The 21,996-nt window shown below is 39.0% G+C and overlaps 1 protein-coding gene across 4 annotated transcripts; it reads left to right on the top strand.

Moving 5' to 3' along the window:
• Positions 1-5,030: 5,030 nt before the first annotated feature.
• On the top strand, positions 5,031-21,031 carry LAT (linker for activation of T cells). 4 transcript variants are annotated; one of them, XM_073547303.1, is made up of 14 exons: positions 5,031-5,213; positions 15,024-15,126; positions 15,251-15,284; positions 15,810-15,862; positions 16,098-16,161; positions 16,525-16,577; positions 17,048-17,086; positions 17,420-17,519; positions 17,973-18,061; positions 18,152-18,202; positions 18,411-18,464; positions 19,744-19,806; positions 19,960-20,013; positions 20,130-21,031. In XM_073547303.1, the coding sequence occupies exons 2-13, from the start codon at positions 15,030-15,032 to the stop codon at positions 20,010-20,012; spliced, it is 750 nt and encodes a 249-aa protein (XP_073403404.1). In that variant the 5' UTR covers positions 5,031-5,213; positions 15,024-15,029; the 3' UTR covers position 20,013; positions 20,130-21,031. The 4 variants fall into 4 exon arrangements, with proteins under 4 accessions (XP_073403404.1, XP_073403402.1, XP_073403403.1 ...); XM_073547301.1 differs by lacking the exon at positions 5,031-5,213 and adding an exon at positions 13,355-13,732; XM_073547302.1 differs by lacking the exon at positions 5,031-5,213 and adding an exon at positions 13,355-13,732 and having other exon boundaries at positions 20,180-21,031.
• The last annotated feature ends 965 nt before the right edge of the window (positions 21,032-21,996 follow it).

The raw sequence follows: 21,996 nt of genomic DNA on the forward strand, positions 1-21,996 counted from the left end.
ATGCATAAAATTATACATGTACAGCTGGTATAACCTGGGCATCTCATGTATATAATTATACATGTACAGCTGGTATAACCTGGGTATCTCCTGTATATAATTATATATGTACAGCCGGTATAACCTGGGCATCTCCTGTATATAATTATATATGTACAGCTGGTATAACCTGGGCATATCCTGTATATCCAAAATTCTAAAATAGCATGGTCGCTACCTCCTAGGGTCCCAGCCACTTTTACCTCCTCAACCATTTCCTCCCTGTTTATAAGGATTAGATCCAAGGTAGCAGTTCCCCTTGTTTTCTCCCGTACCTTTTGGAAGATAAAGTTGTCAGCAAGAGAGGATAAGAATTTCCTTGACCTGTTAGTTTTGCCTGAGAGAGATTCCCAACAAATGTCTGGATAGTTGAAATCTCCCATGACAACTATGTCATATTTTTTGGAGAACTTGGCCATCTGATGCATAAAGAGTTCATCCATATCTTCAGCTTGCACAGGCGGCCTGTAGTAAATGCCTACAATGGTGTCCTTTCCATTGTTCTGTCCTTGTATTCTTACCCAAACAGTTTCCACAGAACTCCCAGTCTCTGAAGCTTCAATCTCTGTGCAGATATACGCGTTTCGAACATACAATGCGACACCCCCTCCTCGTTTATCAAGTCTGTTTCTTGCAAATAAGTTGTATCCTTCTAGTCTTGTATTCCAATCATGTGTATTGTCCCACCAAGTTTCAGTGATTCCAATTACATCATAGTTCTACATCATTATATATGTACAGCTGGTATAACCTGGGCATCTCCTGTATATAATTATATATGTACAGCTGGTATAACCTGGGCATCTCCTGCATATAATTATATATGTACAGCTGGTATAACCTGGGCATCTCCTGTATATAATTACACATGTACAGCTGGTATATCCTGGGCATCTCCTGTATATAATTACATATGTACAGCTGGTATAACCTGGGCATCTCCTGTATATAATTATATATGTACAGCTGGTATAACCTGGGCATCTCCTGCATATAATTATATATGTATAGCCGGTATAACCTGGGCATCTCCTACATATAATTATATATGTACAGCTGGTATAACCTGGGCATCTCCTGTATATAATTATATATGTACAGCTGGTATAACCTGGGCATCTCCTGCATATAATTATATATGTATAGCCGGTATAACCTGGGCATCTCCTACATATAATTATATATGTACAGCTGGTATAACCTGGGCATCTCCTGTATATAATTATACATGTACAGCTGGTATAACCTGGGCATCTCATGTATATAATTATACATGTACAGCTGGTATAACCTGGGCATCTCCTGCATATAATTATATATGTATAGCCGATATAACCTGGGCATCTCCTGCATATAATTAAATATGTACAGCCGGTATAACCTGGGCATCTCCTGCATATAATTATATATGTATAGCTGGTATAACCTGGGCATCTCCTGCATATAATTATATATGTACAGCTGGTATAACCTGGGCATCTCCTGTATATAATTACACATGTACAGCTGGTATAGCCTGGGCATCTCCTGTATATAATTATATATGTACAGCTGGTATAACCTGGGCATCTCCTGTATATAATTATATATGTACAGCTGGTATAACCTGGGCATCTCCTGCATATAATTATATATGTATAGCCGGTATAACCTGGGCATCTCCTGCATATAATTATATATGTATAGCCGGTATAACCTGGGCATCTCCTGCATATAATTATATATGTACAGCTGGTATAACCTGGGCATCTCCTGTATATAATTATATATGTACAGCTGGTATAACCCGGGTATCGCCTGTACATAATTATACATGTACAGCTGGTATAACCTGGGTATATTATGTACATAATGATATATGTACAGCTGTTATAACCTGGGTATATTATGTACAGTATATAATAATATATGTACAGCTGGTATAACTAGGGCATCTCCTGTATTTAATGATCTATGTACAGCTGGTATAACCTAGGCATCTCCTATATTTAATGATATATGTACAGTTGGTATAACCTGGGCATCTCCTGTATATAATTATATATGTACAGCTGGTATAACCTGGGCATCTCATGTATATAATTATACATGTACAGCTGGTATAACCTGGGCATCTCATGTATAAAATTATACATGTACAGCTGGTATAACCTGGGCATCTCATGTATAAAATTATACATGTACAGCTGGTATAACCTGGGCATCTCATGTATAAAATTATACATGTACAGCTGGTATAACCTGGGCATCTCATGTATATAATGATACATGTACAGCTGGTATAACCTGGCCATCTCATGTATATAATGATACATGTACAGCTGGTATAACCAGGGCATCTCAAGTATACAACGATACATGTACAGCTGGTATAACCTGGGCATCTCCTGTATATAATGGTATATGTACAGCCGGTATAACCTGGGCATCTCCTGTATATAATTATATATGTACAGCTGGTATAACCTGGGCATCTCCTGTATATAATTATATATGTACAGCCGGTATAACCCGGGCATCTCCTGTATATAATGATATATGTACAGCCGGTATAACCCGGGCATCTCCTGTATATAATTATATATGTACAGCCGGTATAACCCGGGCATCTCCTGTATATAATTATATATGTACAGCTGGTATAACCTGGGCATCTCCTGTATATAATCATATATGTACAGCCGGTATAACCTGGGCATCCCCTGTATATAATTATATATGTACAGCTGGTATAACCTGGGCATCTCCTGTATATAATTATATATGTACAGCTGGTATAACCTGGGCATCTCCTGCATATAATTATATATGTACAGCCGGTGTAACCTGGGCATCTCCTGTATGTAATTATATATGTACAGCTGGTATAACCTGGGCATCTCCTGTATATAATTATATATGTACAGCCGGTATAACCCGGGCATCTCCTGTATATAATTGTATATGTACAGCTGGTATAACCTGGGCATCTCCTGTATATAATTATATATGTACAGCTGGTATAACCTGGGCATCTCCTGTATATAATTATATATGTACAGCTGGTATAACCTGGGCATCTCCTGTATATAATTATATATGTACAGCTGGTATAACCTGGGCATCTCCTGCATATAATTATATATGTACAGCCGGTATAACCTGGGCATCTCCTGTATGTAATTATATATGTACAGCTGGTATAACCTGGGCATCTCCTGTATATAATTATATATGTACAGGTGGTATAACCTGGGCATCTCCTGCATATAATTATATATGTACAGCCGGTATAACCCGGGCATCTCCTGCATATAATTATATATGTACAGCCGGTATAACCTGGGCATCTCCTGTATATAATTATATATGTACAGCCGGTATAACCTGGGCATCTCCTGTATATAATTATATATGTACAGCTGGTATAACCTGGGCATCTCCTGTATATAATTATATATGTACAGCTGGTATAACCTGGGCATCTCCTGCATATAATTATATATGTACAGCCGGTGTAACCTGGGCATCTCCTGTATGTAATTATATATGTACAGCTGGTATAACCTGGGCATCTCCTGTATATAATTATATATGTACAGGTGGTATAACCTGGGCATCTCCTGCATATAATTATATATGTACAGCCGGTATAACCCGGGCATCTCCTGCATATAATTATATATGTACAGCCGGTATAACCTGGGCATCTCCTGTATATAATTATATATGTACAGCCGGTATAACCTGGGCATCTCCTGTATATAATTATATATGTACAGCCGGTATAACCTGGGTATCTCCTGCATATAATTATATATGTACAGCCGGTATAACCTGGGCATCTCCTGTATATAATTATATATGTACAGCCGGTATAACCTAGGCATCTCCTGTATGTAATCATTTACAGTTTTGCCGTGATGCACATTTTGCAGGATTGTGGAGCCCGATCTGTTCACATCATTTCTATAACCACAACCACTTCCTACAGTTACTCTGGGCTGGAGGTGGTGGTGCTGAGCGGCGCACACCTACACTGCCAGGAGAATGCAGCGCCACACCGGCTCCTGTAACCCCTTAATTCCTGGATGATTTACACCTTCACACTGATGTCTATTACTGTCACATTCTGGTATCTGTGAATTCAGTGCAAATAATGGAGATAGATTTACACTTGATGTCACCACTGCTCCTTGATCCAGAAGAGCATTTGTGGGGTCAGACCCTGATGTTTTTTTTTGTGGGGGGGTCCGGTCACTATCTCCATTATAGGATGGGACTGAGGTCCGGGCACTGTGCGGCCGATCATGTTCTTACCTCCCCACCCCTCCATGTCTGTATGGACCTTGTGCACTGGACACAGTCATGGGGGACAGAGAAGGTCCATCCCCAAACTGTTCCCACAAAGCTGAAGCTACAATTGTCCACAATGTCTTCTGCTAAAGATGAAGATTTCCCATCACTGGAGCTGAGGGTCCGAGGCCGCCCCCTGATAATGAGCCCCCAGCATTATCCCCCTCCACCATCTGTACAGGGGGCACAATGCAGTCAGGGGGGTAACGTCCTCCTGGAATCACCAAACCCAGACTCCTCCATCAGACGCAGACACAGAAGTGCAATCCATCACCGCACAGAACACGTCTCCTCTAGGGTCCAGTGGTGGCGGCTTTACACCACTCCATCCAACACTCGGCATTGTGCTTGGTGATGTACGGCTGATCAGCCATGAAGCTCCTGGCGGGGGCGCAGTGTTTGTACTAATGCCGGATGAGGTCTGGACGCTGCAGTTAACTGGTCAACAGAGCGGTGGGGACTTTCATGCACCTGGTGATCCCGCTCATGCAATTGGTGGGTGCGAGGCTGCAGGCAATTGCCAAATTGGAGTAAAATGTGTATAAAGTAGGGTCTATGCCCTGTGACCACAGTGTCAGGGTGCAGGTGCCGGCTGCATTGTGGGTGATGTAAAGGGCTGATAAAGTCAGAGGGTGCAGAGCAGCAGCATCCGGGAATATGTGCAGATTGACACTAATCACAGAGCCGCGCACTGCTGTCTGCACATCTCCTGGCGAACAAGCCGGCAAACAGCTGGCCCGGGATCTTGAATATTGGGAGTAGTCCTCCAACCGGGCACCCCCAACACCGGAACACGAGGGCAGATTTCCAGAAGAGAGGTCAACGTCCGGACCCCGATTGTAAGTATGCGAATCCTATTCTTCTCGGCCCATGGTGGATGCCCAATTGTTCACCCCGGTGTCGGATCTGTTATGGACCATTTGTAGCACCGCCGTCCCCTATGGTGACCGGGAGCCTCTGAAAACCCTCAAGCCCCTATATATTTAAGATGATTATGATCGTACGTGAGCGTCATTGGATCGGGGTGAAAGAAAGGTCCATCGAGGGATAACGAGAGCACCAAGGCCCATGGGGACCAAGCATGAAAAAACAACAAGAGCTCGGCCTTGGCAAACTTAATTTTATAAACTGTGTCTGAGAGGCAACTATAGTGTAAGTGGGGCATATTTTTAAGGGTAAGATTCCAACTTTAAGGGGACTCATTTTCCAAATGGCCAGTCACTAATCTAGATGGCAATAAGCTAACCCATATTCTTCTGTTAACGGGGAGCGGAGTTGCTTCCTCTGTTTACGACACGTTCGTGAACAGAGATAATGTGGCCATTGGTTTGCGAAAATTGGTTCCGATTGATGGAGCAGGTTGCTCTTGTCCGAGGAAAATATCCGCTCCTTGTCCGTCAGATATATTATGTTCATCACTCAACTGCGAAATCTAACAAACACCAATATATCTCTCAAAACACAATGTTTAAGAAGGAGAGAATCTATTGCCGGAGCTGTCTCGCAAGGTTCCATTACTTATTGCCATGTGTCTGACAATCTTCTAGCTTTTGCCTTCTTGCAAGAGATGGTGGGCTTCATCCTAGGCCTTACAAGACAACGTGGCGCCAAAACATGAACCCAATATTTTTAAATCTGTAAAGCCCTCAAATTGATAAATTCCCCTAAATGCGAACAATGGGTGGTGTCAATGATGGAAGGTCACAACCTTTAGACATAGTTTTTACATGATCTACAATCTCAGGACCCTTTTATGAAGTCATCAATGACTCTCAATACTGAAGTGTTGATACCAACAATATGGGACTGCCATGGGGTCACTAGACGTGAAATAGACCCATCTTCATTTCAAGGTGTAATGTGAAGAACTCGTTAGGTCTCCACTAGCTTCAGTACATGGATGGAGGAATTGTTGAGTGTCACGATGGATCTCTTCTCTAATTAGATCAAGAAAGGAGGCTAAACGTCAATTTTCTTGCATTTTAGTTATTTTAACTATGACTTCTGATAATGGGGAGCTAAGTTGGTTTCTCTGTGTATGATATGTCAGTGAACAGAGATAACGTAGTAGGTGGCCATTGGTTTGAGTAAATTGGTTCTGGCCCAAGGAGCAAAGTGCTCTTGTCGGAGAAAAATATCCACCAAAACACGGACCGGATATTTTTAAATGTGTAGCCCCCCTAATTTATTCCCCAAACACCAACAACAAGTGGTGTTCATGATGATGGAAGGTCGTCACAACCTTTAGACCCAACTTTTACATTATCTACAACATACCATAAAGTAATTAATGACTCTAAGGAACAGTAGAAGAAAAACGTAGCACTCGCCAGCATAAATCAGATCAAATAGTCCTTTATTCACATACGTGCCATGGACAGCAAGTGGACAAGCAGGACATGTGAGATGTGCGGGGAAGGGAGGACGAAGGCTGTTTCGCGATTACTCGCTTCTACAGGTCCAGGTGCCACAACTTGATGACTCTCACAACTGGAGTGCTGATACCAAAGAGATGGAACTACCATTGGGTCCCAAAAGATGAAAGAGACCCCATACCCATTTCAAGGTATAATATAATGGGCTTGTAGTGTTCCCTCTTTCCACCAGCTCCAGTACATGGATGGAGAAATGATTAAGGTTCATGATGGACTTCTTCAATAATGTAATAAAGAAAGGAAGCTAAACTTTTAACTTTTCTTGTCCTGGGGTTTGGTGTGAGGCTCCAAAGATTCTTATGTTTGTTTTTGATGAGCTATTTCTTTTGAGGTTATCTTCTAGTATCCATGTACAGGATGACTATAGGAGGGAGTTTACCCAACTTTAGAAATTGTTTCCACCATCGAACTCTAAAGTTAGTTGGAGATCAGTCATTAAATCCAGACAGAAGAAGAGTGTGGCAATGATGTTCTATGAGCACAACACATTGAAGAGGACGATAAAGTCACTACCTCAGGTCCAGCCATCAGCTCACTTGATGGCTTTCCAGGACAAGCCGTGGGAAATATGGATAGACCATCGCCACCAGAGAGACTCCATTTTGGCTATTAAATAAAAAATCTTGCGCAGCCAGGCCCCATTTTATGATTTCTTTTAGTGAAACAAACCCTTTAAGTCTGTATCTCCAATTTTATAACTGGGTGGTCCTGTTATAGGTCTACTACACAGCCTTGAGACTTTTATCAGGGTTTACAGCAAATCTTCGAGGTTGTCTATGACATCTCTGTACATAAACCACCCTGAGGTCTGGTATGGTGGCCCCGGGTCACACAGCTTCTTTCCTCTTTGCTCATTTCCTCAACTTTTTGCTCTTTCTTGTGTGAAATGCTTCAGCAATAACATTTTCTTTCATGTGTGACCACACAACTTGTACAACACAGAAATAAGGGGTATCTCCACCCAACAGGTAGGACACCTCTGAAGATGTGGTGGCGCAGATGGTTTATATCGTGAAGGAAGCTGGCAGCCATAAGGATTGTCACACAACTGTCCTAGAATATATCTAACATTTCGAGAGATGTTTGGCATGGGGGTGGACCAAGTGATCTATCAAACCAATCCTGAGATAGGTGTTAGGTTCCCTGACCTGGAGAAAAAACTGCAAACACACAAAGTTTACTGATCTATTAGTTCTACATATTGTATGTCCAGGTAACGACAGGAACATCTTCCGTTTCATATCCAGTCACGACAACTATTGTGTCACTATCTAGAATGTCCTACGATGCAATACAACAAGGGTAAGCTGAGAGGATGGCAGATAGTGACTGCGATAAGCTGACAGCATCTGGCGCTCATCTTGGAGACTGATTCTTCTCATCTTCCTTCCCATCCGAAATATCTGATAATCTTCACTTCCTACAGAGCAGATTGAGACCTGAGCTTCACCATCTAAAAGAACCAGAACATTAATGCTTGGAGAGCAAAATGTCCTGTGAAAGCTGAGGAGCCCGATACATAATGAGGAAGTGATATCATATTTATATTCTAATATTAGGACATAAACTTTTACTTTCTGGTGTTTGAGATTGTGGTGGGACTTCCTTCTGGGATAGGTGAGAGGGAGCTTCCTCCTAGAACATTTCCCATGGTAATCCTACCAGATAAGATAATGGGTACCAACTAAAAGTCCACCTGCCAGCATATAGCGGAGATGCTTTATTTCCCCCACAGATACCAGTGATATTGTTGCTTTTGCACCCCTAACGCATAACCTCATGAGGTAGGGTTAATTGTTTGATGCCTTCTCTGGATCATTGGGTTGATTCCCCCAATTCTTGTTGGCCAAGTTCCACGCGTCGGTAGACAAGAGATTCCTGCACAAGTTCTCACCACTCGTGGGTCACACAGAAGCGATCTCTATAGTTCACCTGTATTGACAGCTCTGGTGACCATCAATGTCTGTCCATGTTTATTTTGCTCTTTTTGTTCCCTATGGAACCCCCCACCCGCGGCCCACTCAAAAGTGCTCAGAAGACACACTAATATAATGACTAAACCTGAAAACTCTGTAGGGTGAGAGCAGTCACTGCACCAATCAATGACACCAAACCACAAGACCCAGATACGACGAGGTCTCAGTCTTCTCATGCAGAGAAAGCCAAGACGTCTTCCTCTCACATACTAGAATAAGACATGCAACCGGCACAAAGATCTTCAACCAAAGGTCAGAGAAAATATTGATGTCCTACTAAACTTGAATTTAGGGGCAGCATTATAGTAGTTATATTCTTGTACATAGGGGGCAGTATTATAGTAGTTATATTCTTATACATAGGGAGCAGTATTCTAGTAGTTATATTCTTGTACATAGGAGCAGTATTATAGTAGTTATATTCTTGTACATAGGGGCAGTATTATAGTAGTTAAATTCTTGTACATAGGGAGCAGTATTATAGTAGTTATATTCTTGTACATAGGGGACAGTATTATAGTAGTTATATTCTTGTACATAGGGGCAGTATTATAGTAGTTATATTCTTGTACATAGGGGCAGTATTATAGTAGTTATATTCATGTACATAGAGGGAGTATTATAGTAGTTATATTCTTGTACTTAGGGGGCAGTATTATAGTAGTTATATTCTTGTACATAGGGGACAGTATTATAGTAGTTATATTCTTGTACATAGGGAGCAGTATTATAGTAGTTATATTCTTGTACATAGGTGGCAGTATTATAGTAGTTATATTCTTGTACATAGGGGCAGTATTATAGTAGTTAAATTCTTGTACATAGGGAGCAGTATTATAGTAGTTATATTCTTGTACATAGGGGACAGTATTATAGTAGTTATATTCTTGTACATAGGGGCAGTATTATAGTAGTTATATTCTTGTACATAGGGGCAGTATTATAGTAGTTATATTCTTGTACATAGGAGGCAGTATTATAGTAGTTATATTCTTGTACATAGGGGCAGTATTATAGTAGTTATATTCTTGTACTTAGGGGGCAGTATTATAGTAGTTATATTCTTGTACATAGGGGCAGTATTATAGTAGTTAAATTCTTGTACATAGGGAGCAGTATTATAGTAGTTATATTCTTGTACATAGGGAACAGTATTATAGTAGTTATATTCTTGTACATAGGGGCAGTATTATAGTAGTTATATTCTTGTACATAGGGGCAGTATTATAGTAGTTATATTCATGTACATAGAGGGAGTATTATAGTAGTTATATTCTTGTACTTAGGGGGCAGTATTATAGTAGCTATATTCTTGTACATAGGGGACAGTATTATAGTAGTTATATTCTTGTACATAGGGAGCAGTATTATAGTAGTTATATTCTTGTACATAGGTGGCAGTATTATAGTAGTTATATTCTTGTACATAGGGGCAGTATTATAGTAGTTAATTCTTGTACATAGGGAGCAGTATTATAGTAGTTATATTCTTGTATATAGGGGACAGTATTATAGTAGTTATATTCTTGTACATAGGGGCAGTATTATAGTAGTTATATTCTTGTACATAGGGGCAGTATTATAGTAGTTATATTCATGTACATAGAGGGAGTATTATAGTAGTTATATTCTTGTACTTAGGGGGCAGTATTATAGTAGTTATATTCTTGTACATCGGAGGCAGTATTATAGTAGTTATATTCTTGTACATAGGAGCAGTATTATAGTAGTTATATTCTTATACATAGGAGCAGTATTATAGTAGTTATATTCTTGTACATAGGGGGCAGTTATTATAGTAGTTATATTCTTGTACATAGGGGGCAGTATTATAGTAGATATATTCTTGTACATAGGGGGCAGTATTATAGTAGTTATATTCTTGTACATAGGGGGCAGTATTATAGTAGTTATATTCTTGTACATAGGGAGCAGTATTCTAGTAGTTATATTCTTGTACATAGGAGCAGTATTATAGTAGTTATATTCTTATACATAGGAGCAGTATTATAGTAGTTATATTCTTGTACATAGGGGGCAGTTATTATAGTAGTTATATTCTTGAAAATAGGGGGCAGTATTATAGTAGTTATATTCTTGTACATAGGGGGCAGTATTATAGTAGTTATATTTTTGTACATAGGAGCAGTATTACAGTAGTTATATTCTTGTACATAGGAGCAGTATTATAGTAGTTATATTCTTGTACATAGGGGGCAGAATTATAGTAGTTTTATTCTTGTACATAGGGGGCAGTATTATAGTAGTTATATTCTTGTACATAGAGGGCAGAATTATAGTAGTTATATTCTTGTACATAGGGGGCAGTATTATAGTAGCTATATTCTTGTACATAGGAGCAGTATTATAGTAGTTATATTCTTGTACATAGGGGGCAGAATTATAGTAGTTATATTCTTGTACATAGGAGCAGTATTATAGTAGTTATATTCTTGTACATAGAGGGCAGAATTATAGTAGTTATATTCTTGTACATAGGGGACAGTATTATAGTAGTTATATTCTTGTACATAGGGAGCAGTATTATAGTAGTTATATTCTTGTACATAGGGGACAGTATTATAGTAGTTATATTCTTGTACATAGGGGCAGTATTATAGTAGTTATATTCTTGTACATAGGGGCAGTATTATAGTAGTTATATTCATGTACATAGAGGGAGTATTATAGTAGTTATATTCTTGCACTTAGGGGGTAGTATTATAGTAGTTATATTCTTGTACATAGGAGGCAGTATTATAGTAGTTATATTCTTGTGCATGGGGGCAGTATTATAGTAGATATATTCTTGTACATAGGGGGCAGTATTATAGTAGTTATATTCTTGTACATAGGGAGCAGTGTTATAGTAGTTATATTCTTGTACATAGGAGCAGTATTATAGTAGTTATATTCTTGTACATAGGAGCAGTATTATAGTAGATATATTCTTGTACATAGGGGGCAGTATTATAGTAGTTATATTTTTGTACATAAGAGCAGTATTATAGTAGTTATATTCTTGTACATAGGGGCAGTATTATAGTAGTTATATTCTTCTACATAGGGAGCAGTATTCTAGTAGTTATATTCTTGTACATAGGAGCAGTATTATAGTAGTTATATTCTTGTACATAGGAGCAGTATTACAGTAGTTATATTCTTGTACATGGGGGCAGTATTATAGTAGTTATATTCTTGTACATAGGAGCAGTATTATAGTAGTTATATTCTTGTACATAGGAGCAGTATTATAGTAGTTATATTCTTGTACATAGGGGGCAGAATTATAGTAGTTATATTCTTGTACATAGGGGGCAGTATTATAGTAGTTATATTCTTGTACATAGAGGGCAGAATTATAATAGTTATGTTCTTGTACATAGGGGGCAGTATTATAGAAGTTATATTCTTGTACATAGGGAGCAGTATTATAGTAGTTATATTCTTGTACATAGGGGACAGTATTATAGTAGTTATATTCTTGTACATAGGGGCAGTATTATAGTAGTTATATTCTTGTACATAGGGGCAGTATTATAGTAGTTATATTCATGTACATAGAGGGAGTATTATAGTAGTTATATTCTTGCACTTAGGGGGCAGTATTATAGTAGTTATATTCTTGTACATAGGAGGCAGTATTATAGTAGTTATATTCTTGTGCATGGGGGCAGTATTATAGTAGATATATTCTTGTACATAGGGGGCAGTATTATAGTAGTTATATTCTTGTACATAGGGAGCAGTGTTATAGTAGTTATATTCTTGTACATAGGAGCAGTATTATAGTAGATATATTCTTGTACATAGGGGGCAGTATTATAGTAGTTATATTCTTGTACATAAGGGCAGTATTATAGTAGTTATATTCTTGTACATAGGAGCAGTATTATAGTAGTTATATTCTTGTACATAGGGGCAGTATTATAGAAGTTATATTCTTCTACATAGGGAGCAGTATTCTAGTAGTTATATTCTTGTACATAGGAGCAGTATTATAGTAGTTATATTCTTATACATAGGAGCAGTATTATAGTAGTTATATTCCTGTACATAGGGGGCAGTTATTATAGTAGTTATATTCTTGAACATAGGGGGCAGTATTATAGTAGTTATATTCTTGTACATAGGAGCAGTATTATAGTAGTTATATTCTTGTACATAGGAGCAGTATTATAGTAGTTATATTCTTGTACATAGGGGGCAGAATTATAGTAGTTATATTCTTGTACATAGGGGGCAGTATTATAGTAGTTATATTCTTGTACATAGAGGGTAGAATTATAGTAGTTATATTCTTGTACATAGGGGGCAGTATTATAGTAGTTATATTCTTGTACATAGGAGCAGTATTATAGTAGTTTTATTCTTGTACATAGGGGGCAGAATTATAGTAGTTATATTCTTGTACATAGGAGCAGTATTATAGTAGTTATATTCTTGTACATAGAGGGCAGAATTATAGTAGTTATATTCTTGTACATAGGGGGCAGTATTATAGTAGTTATATTCTTGTACATAGGTAGCAGTATTATAGTAGTTATATTCTTGTACATAGGGGGTAGTATTATAGTAGTTATATTCTTGTACATAGGGGGCAGTATTATAGTAGTTATATTCTTGTGCATAGGAGCAGTATTATAGTGGTTATATTCTTGTACATAGGGGCAGTATTATAGTAGTTATATTCTTGTACATAGGGGGCAGTATTATAGTAGTTATATTCTTGTACATAGGGGCAGTATTATAGTAGTTATAGTCTTGTACATAGGGGCAGTATTATAGTAGTTATATTCTTGTACATAGGAGCAGTATTATAGTAGTTATATTCTTGTACATAGAGGGAGTATTATAGTAGTTATATTCTTGTACATAGGGGGCAGTATTATAGCAATTATGCTCTTGAATAAGACATGCAACCGGCACAAAGATCTTCAACCAAAGGTCAGAGAAAATATTGATGTCCTACTAAACTTGAATTTAGGGGCAGTATTATAGTAGTTATATTCTTGTACATAGGGGCAGTATTATAGTAGTTATATTCTTGTACATAGGGGGCAGTATTATAGTAGTTATATTCTTGTATATAGGGGCAGTATTATAGTAGTTATATTCTTGCACATAGGAGCAGTATTATAGTAGTTATATTCTTGTACACAGGGGCAGTATTATAGTAGTTATATTCTTGTACATAGGGGGCAGTATTATAGTAGTTATATTCTTGTACACAGGGGCAGTATTATAGTAGTTATATTCTTGTATATAGGGGGCAGTATTATAGTAGTTATATTCTTGTATATAGGGGCAGTATTATAGTAGTTATATTCTTGTACATAGGGGGCAGTATTATAGTAGTTATATTCTTGTACATAGGGGGCAGTATTATAGTAGTTATATTCTTGTACATAGGGGGCAGTATTATAGTAGTTATATTCTTGTATATAGGAGCAGTATTATAGTAGTTATATTCTTGTACATAGGAGCAGTATTATAGTAGTTATATTCTTGTACATAGGAGGCAGTATTATAGCAGTTATATTCTTGTACATAGGGGCAGTATTATAGCAGTTATATTCTTGTACATAGGGGCAGTATTATAGTAGTTATATTCTTGTACATAGGAGGCAGTATTATAGCAGTTATATTCTTGTACATAGGAGGCAGTATTATAGCAGTTATATTCTTGTACATAGGGGCAGTATTATAGTAGTTATATTCTTGTGCATAGGAGCAGTATTATAATTTTTTTGCAGATTTAGAAGTTTCTTGTTCTGCAGAGAGCTCTCATTTTAAGGAAGAGCATGAGGGAAGATGTACTATGAAAGTAACACTTTACCAAAACTGAAATTACTACATTTTCTGTTGAGTCCTAACTAATATTGAGATATTACATGACGTTTACAACCTGCAAAGTGCATAAACTCCTGTATGAATTGCGTCTGGGAATGATTACTCGCTTTGTGTTCGGCACTTCCCTCTGGGTTGACTTTATATGGGCTGGATGGGAAATGACAGGTTCTACTGATTCCTTATTAAAAAACTAAATGTGACAATTTACAAATAAATTGCTGAATTAAATCCTTTCACCTCTAGATGGCAGTCTTTGCTCTGTTATTAATGAACGCTTAAAAAACACAGCACTCCGAGTGGTAAAATATGGTATAACAAGTAAAATTCCTATAAAAAAAAAATAGAGGTTATGTGGTGATTTTTTTTTCTGTTCTTTTGAATACAGGTCAGCATGATGGACACATTCAGTGTGATGTACTTTGCTGCTGTTGTTCTCCCCATAGTTCTCATCACAGGCCTGTGTATCAGCTGTCATAGAAAGATACCAAGTAAGTGATGGAATTCTCAGTTTTAATATATGTCATGGTGAATATGAAAGATGTTGTAGAAGTTTGAACTTTAATTTTTTTTCTAAAAAAAAACCAAAAAAAACTTTTCTGCTTTCTCTCTCAGTTCACATTACACAGACAGAGTACTGCGATAACAAGTAAGTTATTCCATTTGTGTAAATGTATCAAATCGGCAGCGCTATCTACGGTATATGCCATTTAAATAGATTCTATTATAATAACAGAGCCACCTATAGGACACAAACATATAAAGACTCCATCAGGAAGGTCCAGTAATGAAACACCGCCACCTGTAGGTCATAAAGATGTATAGAGTACATCAGGAAGTGTGGACACAGCACCATCAACAGGCAGACTCCATCAGGAAGCATAAAAACAACGCCACCTACATGACATAAAGATATATATAAACCATCAGAAACTACCGTAAAGGTCTATAGAGTCAGTCGACTAGGCAGTATGGAAATGCCACCACCTACAGGTCATGAGTAGATAGACTCCAGTTGGGCAAAAATTATCATGTTTCTCCTTTCCATCTGTGGTTGTATTTAGAGCCTACTGTACGTAGGCATGACCACCTAAAGTACATTTTTGGGGGGAGAATCGATGTGCAGTACATTACCCGGAATGCTCTTTTTTACTCTCATTTTCCTGTATCGTAGGACTCATTATACTCCACCTTCATCAAGTTTTATGATTATGAATAGACCACCAGGTAAGGCCTGACGTCAGATTCCCACATCTGTCTGATCACCTGCCATGTGTTCTGCACGGAGACAGAACATTCTTTGTGATGTACCAGAGTTGGCCTGCCTGCTCTAACCCCACATTTCCATAAACACCTAAATATTGATTGTATCTGAGGATCAGCCCAAGAACAACACTGTTTAGACCATAGGACATGTTCCTCAGCTGCTGAGAACTAACCACCATATCCTCTGTCTCCATAGTTCATCTGCGATCAGTCTCCTCTCAGGGCACCATGTGCCACCAGGACATCTTGCTCACCATTCCGTACGTATCTGTCATCTCCATATCCTCGATGTTGACCTTCTCCTCTGCACCTATCTTCATTCAGTAGGGTATATACATCAATAGATTGTAAGTTCTGATGGTTTCCAGGTCAGTGTGAACAGGCACACATTAGAAAGTTGACATGGTGAGGCCTCGTTGTTTTCGTAGACTTTTGAAAGTAATTCAGAGGTCGGGATTTCTTACACTTCCTCATATCATGGCCGGACCACAGATTTATAGCTTCTTGAGGGTTCTTGATGAGAAGGAAGTGTGTTATTTTCAAGTTCACCTGATGCGCAGACGACACTGAGATAAAGGGCTCATACATGTGAACTAAGACCCTTTGAACATCTGTCTCCACAGGAAGTCACCAATCTGTGAGAGCCGTAGAAGTTCGGTGGGAAGAGAAATTCAAGGTAGGTTCTAAAGCTCATCTCATTTGGAGCATGTGAGGCAGGCACCAGATGTATATGCCCCGTGGTGGTGATAATGTGGGTCTGATGGCATTGATGGATATGGATACTTTCACCTGTTTGCCAAAATTTGGTGACTTCCATATCTTTTGTAGGAACCTGTTGTATAGGGTCTACATCCTGAGCATTGGTTGTGAGGATCTACTATACTCTAGACCTTCTTTCGAATCATCTATTCAACCTCTGATACAGGTTTTGTCTACTTGTCTTCCACCCACTGTATTAAGTTCATTCATATCCAGCCTCATTTCAGAGACATGTACTGTGGGACAACCAGTAGACAAGTCTCTATGTATATGGAGATCTTTACCTCTGCGGATAGTCTCACATCTTCATCACATTTCTTAAACTTCCTTTATCATTTTACTGAGTTGTCAAAGTCTTTTCTTGATTCCTTTTTCTTCTGCTCTCAGGTTACCCTGATGGATGCGACTCCATCCCACCCGCAGCAAGTACGTGACCGCTATAATCTTATGTATCAAGCACAAGTTTAACTCTCCATATGGCACTCATGATACCCAAGGACCATAAATTTGGTCCGTCCTAAAGTCACCTATGATGGTAGAACCATCTACTAGGATTGTTGTTGAGTTGATGTATTTCCTAGTTCCCCATATTTGGTTATGACTTTTGTACAGGGGCCATCTTGATTTAATTGGGGACATATGAGGTGGTCATCAGAGAATCTTGGCCAGGTTCTTCATGAATGAGGCCTCCTAAGATTTTGTTTAAAGTGGAAAAACCATTTAAGTCAAGTGGCAGCGACAACTGTGTCCTTTCTGTAGGTGCTTCTCTCTTAAAAAGGAAAAGTATAGAAGTAGATGATTATGACGATGAAGGAGAAGACCCAAACTACTCCAATGACAACCAGGCTTACGGATACATGTAAGGAGGCTTGATATCCAGTAGATGACAGCGTATGGATACTTGGTGCCTGCCGTCATGTCACATATTGTAATGAAATGCTGAATGGAACATAAGAAGATGGTGGAGAATGGCTGACAGTATGAGAGAGCTGACATTTGCTACACCTTTTATTGCTGACGTATACTTGGCACACGATCCAAACCTCCATACATATACACAGTGCACCATCCATGTCCTTACACAAATGCACAATGATCCATCCAAGCTTTCACACCCATGCATAGTGCACCGTCCAGACATTCATACATGAAAGACACAGAGCCCAAATTTTTATTTTTTTATTCCAAGACTATTCATCCATCCCACCACTTTGACAAATGTACAGAGCCCTAGATGTAGGTTTCCTTCACCATTGTTACACCTTCACTCACTCTTCCTTATACTAATGCCCTACACTTTATACCCATCCAGTGAAGTTCTACCAGACGAAGGGGCCACTAATCTTGGACCGGTGCTGGTAGTTACATGCGATGTGGACAACAGAGCGAGCCTCTCCTCAGGTAGGAGAAAGATCTGTCATCTGTGAGGGAGAAAGGTTTGGACCAAACCATTTCTGAGGCCTCTGATAATACCTCGTTTTTGTTTCGCAGTGGGCACCGATGAAAATTATGTAAATGTCGGCAATTCCGATGACGCAAAGGGTAAGAGGAATGTTAATAACGGCATTTCTTAAAGATGTGGACTGAAATTAGCACTTTATGTAAAATGTTGAAAAGTGGTGTGGAAAGTTTAGACCTCCTTCACCTGGTGATAGGCACAGAACCATGACTACCAGAGATGATCGGCTGCTCATCTTGTTCTTGCTTCTATGGACTTTTCTTGTAATAATTTCCATTATTCTGTTTTCAGCACCTTCCATCGATGGCAACTACGTTAACGTCGGAGACGCGAGTGATATAAAGGGTATTTATATTATAGATATGCGGCAGGAAAGGCAATTGTGGGAGAAGAGGTCACACAGATGGGGAAAAGGCCAGGAGAATTAAGCGTGAGGGATGATTAAAGCGTTGGTTGAAATTTCATGGTGTTGGTTATTGAGGAGGAGGTTGTGTAGAATGATGCAGGATAAGCTATGGAAGATGATCATGAATGGACGAGAAGGTTGACTAGACAAGTCAAGGTCAGACATGGAAGAGGAGGTTGGACAGACTGGTGAAGAATATGCAAAGAGTAATATAGAACAAGGCAAAGTGTACCCAATGCCACCATAAAAAATAAAGTCAAGTGAACAGGTATTCAAAGCAATAGAAACACTACATTATTAGCAGACCAGAACCATAATATCTTATATCACTCTATGCTGAATGATTGGATTTATTATATGCTGGTACTGGTTTATTGCTACAAATTGTTTATATAGCAGGCATAGCAGCCACCGGTTTGGGACCCTATTGTTTTTGTCATTATTTTAATTGCTTTTAACCTGTTCTTGAGTAATGTCAGTGTAATAAAGTATTCATATTTTATACATGGGAGTGTGCTCAATGATTGTTTAGAAATGTCAAGGATCTGATTTAGAATGATGGTTTAATAAGAAGGCCAAGAATCAAATAGGGAGATGGAGGTTAGATCAAGACCATTCAAGGTCAGGTGTGAATGATGAGTTTAGATAGATTTTTCAAGGTTCCGGTATGGAAGGAGAGGTTGAATAGACCAGTCAAGGTCGGGTGTGGACGAGGAGGTTATATAGGCTATTCAAGGTCAGGTGTGGACGAGGAGGATATATAAGCTGTTGAAGGTCAGGTGTGGACGAGGAGGTTATATAGGCTATTCGAGGTCAGGTGTGGCCGAGGAGGTTATATAGGCTGTTCAAGGTCAGGTGTGGTGGAGGAGGCTAATTAGGTGACTAAAATTATAGAGGTGATGGTTAAATAAATTACTTAAAAATTAAGGATGGAGAAACTAAGAGTTGTCCATCTAGTTTTTATTTGGCTCTCGGCTATTTTATGGGAATGCATAATTTTTGTTCAGCCAAGAGGGAACATGATGAAATTCAGTACACCGATCATTTTTGGTGTTAGGCGATCCTGATATATGGTTCATTAAATCCATGGCAAATTTCAGTGAATATGCCATGGCTGGTTGCCTTCAACCCAATATGGGTGAATGGAGAGTTTAGACATATCAAGGAAGGGTCGCATATTGCTTTACTTGCGCCAAACGTTAAACTCTCTTCTCTTAGGAGAAAGTCTGGAGTATGTGAATGTAGAAGATGCCGAAACCCACTCCGCTTCCATTAATCAGGGTAGGTTTTTGGGATGATAATAGGTGGAATGTCCTCAGGCCTTAGATGAACATGCCAGTGAGCAAATTTAGGTCCTAAAATATTTCCAAAGTATGAATCATTTGCGTGCTCTGTTTTCTAGAGGAAAAAAACATCTTGCATTTTGTCTTACAGAGAGTGAAGATGATGACGTACCCGAATATGAAAACATTGAGAAAGCGCATTAAGGTATATAAATAACCCTCTATTCTTGACCTAGGGGGCAATGGCCAACTTGTGGAATCATCTGGTGAAATATTACATCCGGGGATGTTTCCTATCTCCACCTTCTACATGTCTTCCAGGTTAGGACTCCACACCTGCTGAAGGACAGACTTTTATTTTTTTTTTTCAGGCGACTGACCCCCAATATTCCCTGTATGGATCCAGGAGGAAGTCTTCTTGATGGGCCTTTATGCTTCAGGTTGACCTGTTAACCACTTTTCCTGAATCCTATCTTTGGGATGACCTCTTCTTGCACTTACTGGACTATTCTACATTGAGTTGCTAGGTTGAACTGGATCCCATTATAATTTCCAACCAACCCTTGATGAATCGGTTGTAAATGTCTTCTGAAGATAGATGAAGATGGGACGTGACCCTCAGAAAACTCATCATGAATATTTCTTTTTTTCTAATTTACTCTATTTTTTTTTTCTGAAGAAATAAGATGCCACCAAACTGGTGGCAGAAACGATTACAAAAGTATTAGATATTAGACATCGGAATAGTTCCTAGACATCATGTAAGAAAGTGGTCTTCATCCTGTGGTGGAAATAGTTGGCGACCACTAATCTAACCTGAGACGTATATATGGTAGTGCATGTTTTTGTTATTTATGCCTTGTAGATATTTTTTATGTTTTCCTTCCATATCTTGCTGGCCAAATCCTGAGATATTTGCCTCTTCTTTGATCACGGACCTGTAGCTGAAGAACGTGATAACTGGAGCCACTGTAGATGCTCAAGGAATCTTCAAGATTAGACGCCTTGTGTCTGTAGTAATAGGCCTACAACCTGTATAAGCTGACACAAACTCCTCACAATAATTAAACTCTTTCCCACCATTATCCGATGATGATGTTCCTGAGAAAATGTAAAAAAATAATCTTTGTAGGGAGTGACAAAAATACATATGATGTGTTTTATATGAAGACTTTATTTATTTCTTTTATTCTAGTAATTCTACTGTTCATTTTATTATGTTATTAAAAGGCTTTGATATCAATCCAAGGGTCCAATCATTTCCCACATATTTGTACCTGTTTGAGTGTCCATTGCCTGGTTTATGGTGTAGGGGCAAATTTTGGGTTACACTATGGGCAGTGTTGGAATATAGAAACTGGTTTAGGGATGGAATTTAGCTAGGACTAGGCCGGGCATCCGACGGTTCATTGGAGTCACACCTGTCTCGAGTGTTGGCCTGAATGTAGAGTTGAGCGACTTTTGGTTTTTTAGGGTCGAGTTTCGTTTAGTGAAACCCGACTTTTCCTAAAGTCGGGTCGAGCAAGATCGGCCGATTATAGGGAAAAGTCGGGGTCGTCCCGAAACACGAAACCCAATGTAAGTCAATGGGGAATAAAAGTCGGCAGTGAGAGGAGGACAGGAAACACACCTACAGTGCCCATTTGAATGCCAAAAGCATCAATTCTTCTTACTTAAGCTTGTCAACCTTAATTAACTTCATAATACAAGTTACGCACTGAAAAATGGGGGTTATTTGGCTAAAGTTGTGGGGGGGGAGGGCTGGCTCCAGGTTTTCATGTGCCCTGGGCGAAAGAGCGCCCCTTTAACACATACCACAACTCATCATGCTCCGATACGGCAGAGAAATAGCGGTATAGTACAATGAAAAATACTTCACTTTTTACATCTCATGACGAGGCCCATCTATTTCTCCATACAGAATCATTGGTCCCATATAGTGTTTGAAACAGTATTTGATGAGCTCCACATAATGCTACAGTATATGTTGGTCCCCATGGATGAAGCTCCACTGTCTTATGGGCCCAAATAATGCTCCAAACATAATGGGCCCCATTTCTAATGCTCTAGTGTATAATGGGCCCTGTAAATGCTGCTCCAGTGTCTGATGTCCACCTTTGGAATGTTCCAGTGTATGGTGGGCCCCATCTATCATTCTCCAGAGTATAGTGCTCCCCAAAAATTGCTG

This window comes from Dendrobates tinctorius, unplaced genomic scaffold, assembly GCF_039654945.1.
Source record: "Dendrobates tinctorius isolate UK_male_01 unplaced genomic scaffold, ASM3965494v1 ptg000152l, whole genome shotgun sequence".
Taxonomy (NCBI): Eukaryota; Metazoa; Chordata; class Amphibia; order Anura; family Dendrobatidae; genus Dendrobates; species Dendrobates tinctorius.

Coding starts and splice junctions, on each gene's coding strand:
- LAT (XM_073547301.1), top strand. CDS start 13,685: ATGCTCTTGAATAAGACATGCAACCGGCACAAAGATCTTCAACCAAAG. Junction 15,285..15,809: donor ACAGAGTACTGCGATAACAA/GTAAGTTATTCC, acceptor CCTGTATCGTAG/GACTCATTATACTCCACCTT. Junction 18,203..18,410: donor CAATTCCGATGACGCAAAGG/GTAAGAGGAATG, acceptor TTCTGTTTTCAG/CACCTTCCATCGATGGCAAC.